The sequence below is a fragment of the Chrysochloris asiatica genome, unplaced genomic scaffold, assembly GCF_000296735.1.
Source record: "Chrysochloris asiatica unplaced genomic scaffold, ChrAsi1.0 scaffold00041, whole genome shotgun sequence".
Taxonomy (NCBI): Eukaryota; Metazoa; Chordata; class Mammalia; order Afrosoricida; family Chrysochloridae; genus Chrysochloris; species Chrysochloris asiatica.
In genome coordinates this window covers 16662306-16675741 of record NW_006408559.1, presented here as the reverse complement: position 1 = coordinate 16675741, position 13436 = coordinate 16662306, and the positions used below count along the sequence as shown (strand labels likewise).

Sequence of the window (13436 nt, the reverse complement as noted above, 5' to 3'; positions counted from 1 at the left end):
GTTGTACAAATTGTCTACATTGTTGTACAAATTGTTTATGTTGTTGTACAAATTGTCTACGTTGTTGTACAAATTGTCTATGTTGTACAAATTGTTTATGTTGTTGTAAAAATTGTCTATGTTGTTTTACAATTTGTCTACATTGTTGTACAAACTGTTTATGTTGTTGTACAATTTGTCTACATTGTTGAATGGAAAATGACTTTGGTCTGTAAACTTTCATCCAAAGGGCAATAAAATTTTCATACACACACACATTCATGAGATGCAAAGGTTAGCAGTTACTCTTAGCACACATGAGAAAGATGGGGGTAGTGAGACTAAATTAATGGAAGTGGAACAATCAGAACAGAACTAGGAATGCTGACGCAATGGAAAGATTGTAGCCAATGTCACTGAACATTACGTGTAGAAATTGTTGAATTTCAACTGTTTTCTTGTACAATAGAAACACATTTTTTCATAGTCAAAAGCAAGATGGTGGTGTCAAAACAGAATAATAGCAATGATAAAAGATATTTCTGCCCAACTTTTTTTCCCCCTAAAACTGTGATTCAAGTTTCCTACACATCACAAGGCTACTTCTCAAAAGAAAACTAATGCCACACAGGAAACTTGAGATTTCCCAAAAATGTTAATTTGTTATGTTGCTCTCTCCCCCTCTACCCCCACTTTCTCTCTCTCTCTCTCTCTCTCTCTCTCTCTCTCTCTCTCTCACACACACACACACACACACACACATACACAATGTTTGGAACCACAGAAAGCTTAAAGTAGGTTATTCATATGAACTTGTCTTCTGACCATCATCATTTAGAAATGAACTGTTAGCACAAATCTGTCTTCCTGTCCAGATATCAAGGAACTTGTGGATGCTATGGGATAGGTGGGGTGCTCTGGGGGACAGTGGAGTGTTGTGGGAAGAGGTGGGATGCAGCTTCACCTGGGACCCCAGTGACAGTATCTAGAGCTCCCCATGAGTTGCAGCTCTTCTCAGAGGTGTCCAAAAGAGCATTCTCCTTGTCTGGGCTATTCAAACTGTATTTTCCTATAACCAAATGGACAGGCATATCTCCAGTGACCAAATTCAGTATGTTTGTCACCTGAGTCTACAAGTGTAGAGAGGTTGGGACTTCATAGAACCCCAGTGTCATAGCTCATAGACCTAAGTAAGCTCCGAGCTAACTCTGAAGATGAAGGCTTACCTCCAGGAGGCAGGCCACCATTGCCCAGGAAGAGAGGAGAGCTGCTGAGTACAAGAGGTTTGGAAGAAGTCTTGTCTTTGCCCTCAGAGATGAAGTCTCTACAGGCCAATTAGGGAGTGCTTGTTAAGCTTTTTCACCTTCATTGTACGGTCATTCTCTCACCTTAAACTTTAATAGAATTTACAAGTGAGAATTGACTTCTTTATAATCCAGAAACAGGAAAAAAGAATCCCAAACCCCCATTCACCAGAAGATATTCTCCTGGGTTGAAATTTCACTTTAAAGAAGTTATAACTTTGCCACAACTTTCTGTGAACTCATAATTAATCATGAGTGCCCATTAATCATAAACCATCTATGGAAGCATTTGAAGACTAGCTCAGGTAATGTAACAGCCAAAGTGTAGGAGAGCAGTGATCAAATATTCCACAGAGCTGACTGTTTGTAGAACTTAATGGCATTCGGTCTGGCTATTGTTAGACTCCTTTTGAGTATGCCAAGGCATTGAACTATTTTCGTCTCTTGATGTCTACCCTCATATTCGGCAAATACTGACGAAATATACAGTTCCCTTTAAGCATCTCATTGAACCCTATGCCTATTTGTATCTGTCAAGCCAAATTGTAAAATCCAGTTGTAATAACTCTGACTAATTTTTTTCTGTTTTCAAATGTTATCTGAATAGAGTATTGTGATGTGTGTCTTTGGATCATGCACTTTATCTATGTGTGTATCTACTGTATCATATTCCATTGTGTGTATGTCATACGCATTATATCTCTATTATGTTGACAAGCATTTCGGTTGTGTCTTGTTTGGCTATTAAAAACAACAATGCTGTGAACACACACACACAAATACACACCAGTTGGTACATCTATGTATCCTTTTTGATTGCCGAACAGTAGAATTACCGTATCCCGGGTTACATACACAATGAGTGTTAGCTAACATTGTCCAACAGTTTGCCAAAGAAGTTGTTCCGCCAGCTGTCAATAAGGGTTCTCCGTTTCCTCAGCCTTTTTCTACCCATGCTATTGCTTGTCTTTTTCATTGTAGTCATTATGATGATTGCATTGGTACTTTATTGTGACTTTTTTTTTTACTTTTCCCTGATCACTAATGAGGTTGTTTATTGTTTCAAATACTCATTCATTGGTCATTTGACTATTCCATTTTGCATTTAACAGGTGTGTGTTCAAAAACCATTTTCTAACTTATCTTCATTCTTTATATGTGTCATTTACATATTTCAGAAATATTTTCACCTACTCTGTAGTTTTCCCTTGTAGTCTATTAATGGTACCTACCTACCACTCATCTGTCTGTTTGTCACACTGTGGAGACATGTATGCTGCTGTGCTGCTATGCCACTGGTATTATAAACGCCAGCATGGTCACCCAGGGTGGACAGTTTTCAGGAGATCTTCCATAAAAAGGCAGACCACTTCTGAAAGGTTAGCCACTGAAAATCTTAAGAACACCAGAAGAACATTACCTGATAAGGTGCCAGAAAATGAGCCCCTCAGGTTGGAAAGCACTCAAGATACGACTGGGAAGAGCTGCCTCTTCAAAGTAGAGTAGATCTCAATGATGTAGATGGAGCAAAACATTTGGGACCATCATTTGATGATGGGGCACAGTTCACAAAGAGAAGACACAGAGGAAAACATCCAGTGATAATCAGAATGTGGAATGCACAAAGTATGAATCTAGAAAATTTGTAAGTTACAGAAACAAAATGGAACTCATAAAGATTGATATCCTAAGCAATAAGTAGTAAGTGAACTAGGTTGGTATTGGCCGCTTTGAAATGGACAATCATGGTTTACTATGCCAGGAATGAGAAACTGAAGAGGAATGGTGTCACAGTCATTATGAAAAATGGCATTTTAAGATTCAAGTACAGTTCTGACTGTGATACAATAATATCCACAAACCTACAAAGAAGACCAGTTAATACTACTACCATTAAATGTTCGCACCAACCGCTATGGTGAAATCATTGAAGAAACCTGAAATTGATCAAATAGGAAATCAAGAGGCATTAATAATTACTGGTGATTGGATTGCAGGAGTTGGAAACAAAGAGGAAGGATGAGTAGTTGGAAAATGTGGCCATGGTGATTGAAAGGATGGTGAGATCACATAACGTTCTGCAAGCCTAATGACTAATTTATTGCAAATATCTTTGTCAATAACTTAAATGGTGACTATATACATGGACTTTATCAGGTTGAATACATAAGAATCAAATTGACTACGAGATGATGGAGAAGCTCAATATCATCAACCAAAAGAAGGTCAGGTGCTTACAGTGGGACATTGAAAGTGGTTCATCAGAGCCAAAATATAACCTTGAACATATTGCACCTGAATTTAAAGACCATCTCAAGAGAAGACTTGAAACACTGAGTACTAGTAAGGGAAGTCCAGAAGAGTTGTGGAATGACATCAAGAAAATCCTACATGAGGAAAGCAGTAAGTCGTTGAAAAGAAAGAACAGAAAGAAGGGACCAAGAAGGATGTCAGAAAACACTCTAAAACTTACTTTTGAATATAGACAAGGTAAAGCCTCATATTTCTCCCACAGAACAGCTGGCAGTTTCAAACTGCTGACCTTGAGGTTAGCAGCTCAACCATAATTCTTACACTACCAGAGCTTCTTCTCTTTCCACAGATGTAGTCAATTTGACTTTTGTGGACTGGTATTGGCCATTTTGAATCTAACAATTATATGATTTACTATGATAAATGACAAATTGAAGAGGAATGGTGTCACAGTCATCATCAAAAAGAACATTTCAAGATCTATCTTGAAGTATAATGCTGTCTGTGATAGAATAATATTGATATGCCTACAAGGAAGACAATTTTGTACCACTATTACTCAGATGTATGCACCAGTCACTAAAGAAAAGGTGGGGAACCTTTTCTCTGCCCAAATTCATAACGTCATTTGCTGGCCATATAAAATTATCAACTGAAAAATTAACCTACAAAATTAAATTTGGTCATACATGTAATTAACTCACCCTAATGTCATGGCTGAAAACTGCAGTTGCCTTGGCAGGGCCAGACCAAATGATTTTGTAGGCATTAGACAGCCTGCTGGCCAGATGTTCCCCACACCAACACTAAAGCCAGTGATGATGAAATTGAATAATTCTATGAAATTCTTCAGTTTGAAATTAATCAAACATGTAATCAGAATGTATAATAATTACTGGTGATTGGAATGCAGAGGTTGAAAACAAAGAGGAAGGATTGGTAGTTAGAAAATATGGACTAGTGATAGAAATGATGCTGGAAAGCACATGATAGACTTTTGCAAGGCTAATGGAATCCTGGTGTGGTGCTGTGGGTTAATGCGCCAGACTGCAAAGCCGTTTGAACTGCAAGGTTTGCGGTTCAAGCTCACCAGCCGCTCCTCGGAAACCCTGTACAGGGTCGCTATGTGTCGGAACCGACTTGATGGCACTTAACAACAACAACCGACTTGATGGCACTTAATAACAAGAAATGAGTTCTTCATTGCAAACATTAAAAAACATAAAACAGGACTTCTGATGTGGCACTACATTGCAAAATCAGTTTGATCTGCAAGGTTGGTGGTTCAAGCTCACCAGTAGCTCCTTGGAAACCCTATACAGTGTTGCTATGGGTCGGAATTCACTCAACAGCACTTCACAACAACAACAACATACACACGTCTTTCACTAGATGGCATACACAGAAGGAACACGTTTTTCTAATTGGAACAAAGCCAGCATTGTCTTGTCAATATGTAAGCCTAGTTGTCTGCCTTCTACTGACAGTGGAGAGCTGAGCCCAATGATATCTGCATTTATTCTGTCTTCCAAACCAAAACAACCCAGTGCATCGAATGGACTTTCTGACTCACAGCAGCCTACAGGGCAGAGTAGAACCTCTCTATAGAGTTTCCTTGACTGTAAATCTTTACGGAAGCAGACTGCCTCATCTTTCTCCCTAAGAGCAGCTGGTGTTGAACCACTAGGTCAGCCTCACATCACATAATTTCATGAAGATTTTTCTAACAGCAAAATTACCATCTTTCCACAAACTGACGCCTGTTCCTAAGTTCCTTATTCATGCACCAGAGGACTATGTCCATTCATCTCAAAAAACAAGAAGCGTTAAGAAACAGCAAGGTGTTGTTCAAACCCACAGTATCTCCTTCCACTGATGTATCATCTTATGAGTTTCTAACTGCTCACAGGTTCTCATAAATTTGAGTCTTATTTGACCTCCAACAATAGGACTTATCAAGCACTTTGTGAATGTCATGGTGAATTCTTATATTGTACTTACAGAGTACTTGAGTAATTAGATCACACTTGAATAATAATTAGATAGCACTTGGTACTTGATGATAGCACTTACTAAACTTGCATCTCTGTAAAGTTTTCTGTCATGAAAATTTATTTTAAAGAAATTTTCTTGATTTCCTTAGATAAGCAAAACACTGTGTAAGAAGAAGAACAAAGCTGTATGACTCTCGCTTCCTGATCTCAACATTTACTACACAGCCCACAGTGGTCAAAGCAGCCTTGTATTGGTACAACAAAAGATACATACATAAATGGCCCAAAATTGAGAACTCAGAAGTGAATCCCTCCACATGCAGTCAGCTAATCTTTGACAAAGGACCATAACACATTAAATGTGGAAGAGAGTCTCTTCGACAAATGGTGCGGGGCAAAACTAGAAATCCATTTGCAGAATAATGAAGCTAAGCCCATATCTCACACCATATTCAAAAACAAACTCAACATGGATTAAAGACCTAAATGTAAAACCTAAAACTATAAAGATCATCAGTGAAAAAATAGGGACAACCTTAAGGGCCATAATACATATCAAACATTACTAAATTCACACAAACTACAGAAGACAAAATAGATGACTGGGACCTCCTAAAAATTAGACCCTTATGTGCATCAAAAGATTTTGCTGAAAGAGTAAAATGGGAGCCAACAGACTGGGGGAAAGTTTTATGCAATGACACACCAGACAAGGGACTAATCTCTAAAATTTATAGGAAACTACAAGTAAAAGACAAACAATCCAATTAAAAAATGGGCACAAGACATGAACAGACACTTCACCAAGGAAAACATTCAGGCAGTCAACAAAGATATGAAGAAATCTGGGTAATGAGATGGATAATACAAAAGAAGGAGGAAGACAATAAACAAGAAGAGGGAAGTTGGCAGTAGAATGATGAAGATTGGTGAAGATACAGGGAAGTATGCCAGAGTTAAAGGAGATAAACATATACTCACCTAACATAGAACCCTTAAATACATAAAGAAAATGTAGATAGAACTTACAGGGAAATGATTCAAAATAATAGTTAGAAACTTCAATACCTCACTTTTAATAACGGGTAGAGCAAAAAGGAAGATGGTCAGTATGAAACAGAAAAGTTGAAAAGTCCTACAAATCAACTAAACTAACCAAACATTCTTAAAACAACAGCAGAACAAGTATTTCTGAAGTGCTCATGAAAATAATCAAGGATAGATTTTAGAAGTGTGAAGTCATAAAACAGGCCTAAAAAAATTTAAATGGATTGAGGTCATACAAGGTATATTTTGTGACTGAAATGGAATGAAATTAAAGATGAATTTGGAAACTTCATAAATAACTTAATGGTAAAACACATACTCTTATGTAACTAATGGACTGAGAAGAATTAGAAAACATTTTGAAATGAATCAAAACAAAACAACACACTTAGAAAATGTTTGGAGATGAATCAAAAGAACACACCAAAACATATGAAATGCAGCCAAAATAGTGCTTAGAGGGCAATTTATAGCTGTAAATGCTTACGTTAAAGCAGGAAGAAAGATCGCAAATTAGTAAGTTAACTTTCCTTCTTAAAAGAATAGGGGGAAAAAAGGAAACCAATTAAAAATCAAACAGAAGTCAAGCAATAATACAGATTAGAAGTAGATACTAGAAAAAGAAGAAAAGAACAAAAATGAAACCAAAAATTGAGTGAATCAATTTTGATACTTTGTGCCTTTCTAGGAATTTGTCCTTTTCATTTATGCTATCTACTAATTTGTCAGATACAACTGTTCACATTATTACTGAACACTGCATTTTATTGCAATCAAGATGTGTTGACTTCATTGCAAATACATTTTTTGAGCAACATAAAAGATGATTTTACACCTGAACCTCACCAGATGGACTACACAGAAATCAGATTGACTACATCTGTGCAAACAGATGGTGGAAAAGTTCCATATCATCATCCAAAATAAGACCAGGGGCAGAGTGTCGAACAGACCATCAATTACCCATATGCAAGTCCAGGCTGAAGCATAAGAAAATTAAAACAAGTACACAGGAGTCAAGATATGACCTTGAACATATCTCACATGTTTTAGAGATCATCTGAAGAACAGATAGGATGTATTAAACACTGAAGACCAAAGATCAGAAGAGTTGTGGAATGACATCAAGAATATCATAAAGGAAGAAAGCAAAAGGTCATTAAGAAGACAAGAAAGGAGGAAAAGACCAAAATGGACATCAGAAGAGACTCTGAAACTTGCTCTCCATTGTAAAGATGCTAAAGCAAATGGAAGGAGTGATCAGGTAAAAGAGATGAATATAAAATTTCAAAGAGTAGCTCAAGAAGAAAAGGTCAAATATTATAATGAAATGTGCAAAGACCTGGAGTTAGAAAACCAAAAAGGAAGAACATGTTCAGCATTTCTCAAGCAGAGGGAACTGAATAAAAAAAAAATTCAAGCCTTGACTTGAAATAGTGAAAGATTCTATGGCCAAAATATTGAATGATACAGAATGCATCCAAAGAAGATGGAAGGAACACACAGTCACTGTACCAAAAAGAAACAGTCGATATTCAACTATTTCAAGAGGTGGCATATGATCAAGAGTCAATGATCCTGAAAGAAGAAGTCCAAGGTACATTGAAGGTATTAGCAAAGAACGAGGTGCAAGAAATTGATGGAATACAAAATAAAATCTTTCAACAGACTGATGCAACACTGCAGACACTCACTCATCTCTGCCAAGAAATTTGGAAGACCACTCACTACCTGGCCAAATGACTGGAAGAGATCTGTACTTGTTCCCATTCCAAAGGAATTTGGAAATCATTGGACAATATCATTAATATCGCATGCAAGGAAATTTTTGCTAAAGATAATTCAAAAAATAGCTGCAACCATACATTGGCAGAAAACTTCTGGAGGTTCAAACTGAATTCAAAGGAGGACGTGGAATGGGGGATATCATTGATGAAATCAGATGGATCTTGACTGAAAGTAGAGAGTACAAGAAAGATGTTTGCCTGTGCTTTATTGACTATACAAAGGCTTTCAATTGTATGGATCATGACAAACTGTGGACAACAATACAGAGAATGAGTATTCTGAACTTTTAATTGTGCTAATGAGAAACCTGTATATATACAAAAAGGAAGTTGTTCAAACAGAACAAGGGAACACTGAATGGTTTAAAATTAGGAAAGGTGTGTGCCAGGATTGTTTGCTTTCACTATGTTTGTTTAATATGCATGATGAACAAATAATCTGAGAGACTGGATTATAAGAAGAAGAACATGACATCAGGATTGGAGGAAGACTCACGAACAATTTGCAATATACAGATGACACAAGCTTGTTTGCTGAAAGTGAAGAGGACTTGAAATACTTACTGATGAAGATCAAAGACCACAGCCTTCTGTATGGGCTATACCTCAATGTAAGGAAAACAACAATTCTCACCAATGGACTGATAAACAACACCCATATAATTAGAGAAAAGATTAAAGTTGTCAAAGACTTAATTTTGCTCAATCGACCACCAACACTCAAGAAGGCAGCAGTCCAGAAATCAAACGATGTATTGCATTAATCGAATCTGTTACACAGACCTCTGTAAAGTGTTGAAGAGTAAAGATGTCAGTTTGAAAACAAATTACTGCTTGATTGGGTTTTCCAGGCTGTGACCTTTGGAAGCAGATTGCTAGAGGTTTCTTCAGGGGCACTTTCAGGTGGGTTTGAACCACCAATCTCTTTGGCTAGTAGTGAATCTCTTCATCCAGGAGGTCACTAGTCTCCTGGAAAACCAATTAAATTAGAATCTCTGTAGATGGGCACCAGTATTGTGTTAGAATCACACTTCTTGTGTGATTCTAAAGTGCAACCTTGGTCCCCAGGTAAACATAGAGGGAGTCCTCAAGCACAGCTTGCTCTGCAATAGACTTTGTGAGAGATGTTGGACACTCCTGAAGATGCTGCCTAGGGTGAAACCGAGATTTAGAATTAATGTCATCCTGGGATGGAGAAACTTGGGGACCAATTTGACCAGGAGGAGACAGGTTGGCAGAGTAAGTCAAAGTGGACAAGGTCCAAGACAAGTACATTAGGAAACAGAATTCTAAGTCCCATGTTGTTGTTAAGTACCGTGGAATTGGTTCCAACTCACAGTGACCCTGCACAGTGTTTCCGAGGCTGTAAATCTATACGGAAGCAGAAATGCCTCAACTTTCTCATGCGGAACCGCTGGTAGTTTCAAACTGCTGACCTTAAGGTTGGCATCCCGACTCATAACCACTACGCTACCAGAGCTCCTTTCTAAGTCCCATTATTGTTGTTCAGTGCCGCGGAGTTGGTTCCGACCCATAGCGACCCTGTATAGGGTTTCCGAGGAGCAGCTGGTGAGTTTGAACCACCAACCTTGCAGTTCAAATGGCTTTGCAGTCTGGCACATTAACCCACAGCCCCACTCCAGGACTCCTTTAAGTCCCATAGGTCCATGTTAATTAACCTGTGTCCCCTGTGCCGTGATTCACTGGAGTTTGTACAAAAACCACTATTCCTCTACTCATAATGCAGTACTTGTCAATCTTTTCTTCATTATTGTCCCTGCAAGGAACCTTTCTAAACATTGTTTTCCTCATCACCCACCACTGGGGCATTTGAATATCACAGACACACTGTATGTCTGATAGATGTTGTGGCTCTTAGAGGACCACAAATCATTCCTACATCTAAGATGCTTTTCCTGTGTATTCCCTCCCTAGAAACGATTTTTACCTGCTGTAGCTGTATTTATTACCTAGAGCTGCTGTAAAAAAGTATCAGAAATCAGGTGGCTCAAAACAACAGAAATTTATTTTCTCACAATTCCAGAGACTAGAAGTGCAGAATTAAGGTGTTCACAGAGCCCTATTCTCCATGAAGTCTCTAGGAGAGGAGCCCTTCTTTAACTCTTTCAGCATCTGATACTTCCGGCATTCTGTGATTTGTGGCAGCATTACTCACCATCATGACAGGACTGTCTTCTTTGTGTCTGTGTGCCACTTGTCCTCTTCTTAGAAGGACAACAGTCAAATTGGATTAGGAACCATCCTATTGCAGTGTGATCTTGTGTTAACTGAACTAATTACTTCTGTAAGGACACTTTGCAAAAAGAGGTGACGTCCCGAGGAATTGGGGACTAGGATATGAGCATAGCAGAACTTCCATAATAGAGGCTCTGTCTCCCCACAGAGAATGAATGTTTCTTGTTGTCTTATTATCAGAACTCTATTTTTTAGAGATTTGTGCTGTAGGATAAGCGCCAGACTTCTTTGGTTCAAATCCACCAGCTACTCCTTGGAAACCCTATACAAGGTTGCTATGAGTCAGAACTGACTCAACAACACGTCACAACAGCAACAACCCTTCTTTCAGGTCCCTTAGATACTGAAAGTGCCACGGACTGCCAAAAGAACCAATAGATCTGTTTTGGAAGAAGTGCAGCCAGAGTGCTCCTTGAAGGCCACGGCGCCACCAGGGTGGTTTTAAGCCTCTTAAAATAGAGACCTGAAGATGCCATCTGAACAGTTGGTTAACCCATTCTGATTCCTCAAAACACATTGAAAATAGTATATTTCATTGACTAGCTAAAGGAGTAGGTCAATTCTTACATTAACTTCATCCTTGACATTCTATTTACTTCATTATTCATTTGCTTATTTTGCTTCCAACTTTTAGAGAAAGGGTTTGCTGATATTGCAACGATGTGATAGCTTTAACATTTTTTGTTCTTGTTATTACCTCACATATGCAATAATTTTCTTCTCAATCTGTTCAGATGCTGCTTATCAATAATTGAATCTCAACTTTGCCTTGGCCAACACAGTCATTGTGTACAAGCAAGCTCTAGTTGTATTCTCATTAGGATAAAATTAGATGTTTCATGGGTATTTCTCTACTGAATGAATGACCTTAATAACTCAAAAACAATACTCATGTTCACATGTAGTAGATCCTTCAGGAACAAAAACAAAAACAAAAAACAAACACCTTAGTCCGCCTTTGTCAGAGCAGTCTAGTCATACTGTTTCAATTGTGACTTACACAGTCATGGACTGTGAGCATACACATTGGGAATATACATGAAAAGTCATTCTGCTCCGAATGGAAACACCATTAATGTTTACAAATTGTGGTTGAATACAAACTAGTGGTCCAAAGCTAGATCCATGAATAGGTCCAATATTACAAATAATGTAGTAACTTAAAATAATAAAAGAGGTGGGTTTTTTGTTTGTTTGTTTGCTTCAATACTTGAGTAAATGAGGGATGATCTAACAGAACAGCAATTAGGTTCACAAAACAGGCTCCCACCTAACATCACAGCACATGTTAGATCATCTTCTTCATGGTAGCCAGGGAGATGCAGTCTACACCTGTCATGTCTCAGCTGGTGGGGAACAGAGAAATACGACTTTTTTGTCTGTGTGATGCCCATGACTCATCAAGTTGCCAGTTTTGATGTTAATCCAGAGAATTGTCCTAAGAGCTTCTGCCAGGCGCCCTTCACCTCCTTGTTCCTCAGACTGTAGATCATGGGGTTGAGCATGGGTGTTAGAATGGCATAGAAGAGTGAGATCAGCTTCTCCTGGAGGACCGAGGGGCTGGAGCGAGGCTGGATGTAAGTGAAAATGGCCATGCCGTAGCACAGCGCTACCACTGTGAGATGAGAGGCACACGTGTGGAAGGCTTTCTGCCTTCCCTCTGTGGACTGGATCTTCAGGATGGTGGAGATGATCCGGATGTAGGACAAGAGAACTAGGAAGAATGGCGTCATCAGGAGGACAATACTGGAAACCATGATGGCAACCTCATTGGAGGATGTGTCCACACAGGCCAGCCTGACCACAGCTAGAAGTTCACAAGATATATGATCAATCTGCCTGTTTGTGCACATGGGAAGCTGAAAGGTGATGGTGGTCTGCACTATAGAGTTGATGGAGCCACTGACCCAGGCTGACACAGCCAGCTTAGTGCACAGTCCGCCATGCATAATGGCCGAGTACCTCAGGGGGTCACACACAGCCACGTACCGGTCATAGGCCATTACTGCCAGTAGAAGAAACTCACTCCCTCCCAAGGCCAGGGAGAAAAACAGCTGGGCTGCACAACTCAGGAATGGGATGGCTTTATGTTCCACAAGAAAATGGACCAACAGCTGAGGCACGATGCTCGTGGCATAAGACACATCTACAAGGGAGAGGTTGGTGAGGAAGAAATACATGGGTGTGTGGAGTCGGCTGTCCAGTCTGATGAGAAGAACAATGAGAACATTCCCCAGCACTGTCAGCAGGTACATGACCAAGAACAGGACAAAGAGTGACACCTGTGTGCCCCAGTCACTGGACAGGCCGAGCAGAATAAATTCACTCACCCGTGTCTGGTTATTTGCTCCCATTAAAAAATGTCATCTGTAGAGAGAGTACGAAATAACAGGATCTGTTGAATCAGAAAACCATGAGAAAGCATACTCTATGCGTCCTTGCACTGTGGTTCAGATCTTCATGAAGCCCCAATGATGGCCTTCATCCCATGACTTACTTCATCCACTCTGCACTGAGGAGACAGCCCAGTAACCACAGAAGAACTTGATGAGATCTCAGGGAGACTCAGTTGAAGTCTGCAGATAATCAAATAAAAATGTGGCACTGTGGGTTACTGCACTGAACTGCAAAGTCGGTTGGAACAGCAAGGTTGGTAGTTCAAGCTTACCAGCTGCTCTTAGGTTAGCATATACAGGGTTGCTATAGGTCAGAACTGGTTTGATGGCACTTAACAACACATTTCACCTGGTGTGATGCTGCGTGTTAATGCGCTGGACTGCAAGGTGGGTTTGAACCACAAGATGGTGGTTCAAACT

The 13436-nt window shown here is 39.3% G+C and overlaps 1 protein-coding gene across 1 annotated transcript; it reads right to left on the bottom strand.

Moving 5' to 3' along the window:
• Nucleotides 1–12020: 12020 nt before the first annotated feature.
• On the bottom strand, nt 12021–12974 carry LOC102838810 (olfactory receptor-like protein OLF3-like). The gene has a single exon (XM_006861199.1). The coding sequence runs from the start codon at nt 12972–12974 to the stop codon at nt 12021–12023; it is 954 nt and encodes a 317-aa protein (XP_006861261.1).
• Between the last annotated feature and the right edge of the window lie 462 nt (nt 12975–13436).

Coding starts and splice junctions, on each gene's coding strand:
- LOC102838810 (XM_006861199.1), bottom strand. CDS start 12,974: ATGGGAGCAAATAACCAGACACGGGTGAGTGAATTTATTCTGCTCGGC.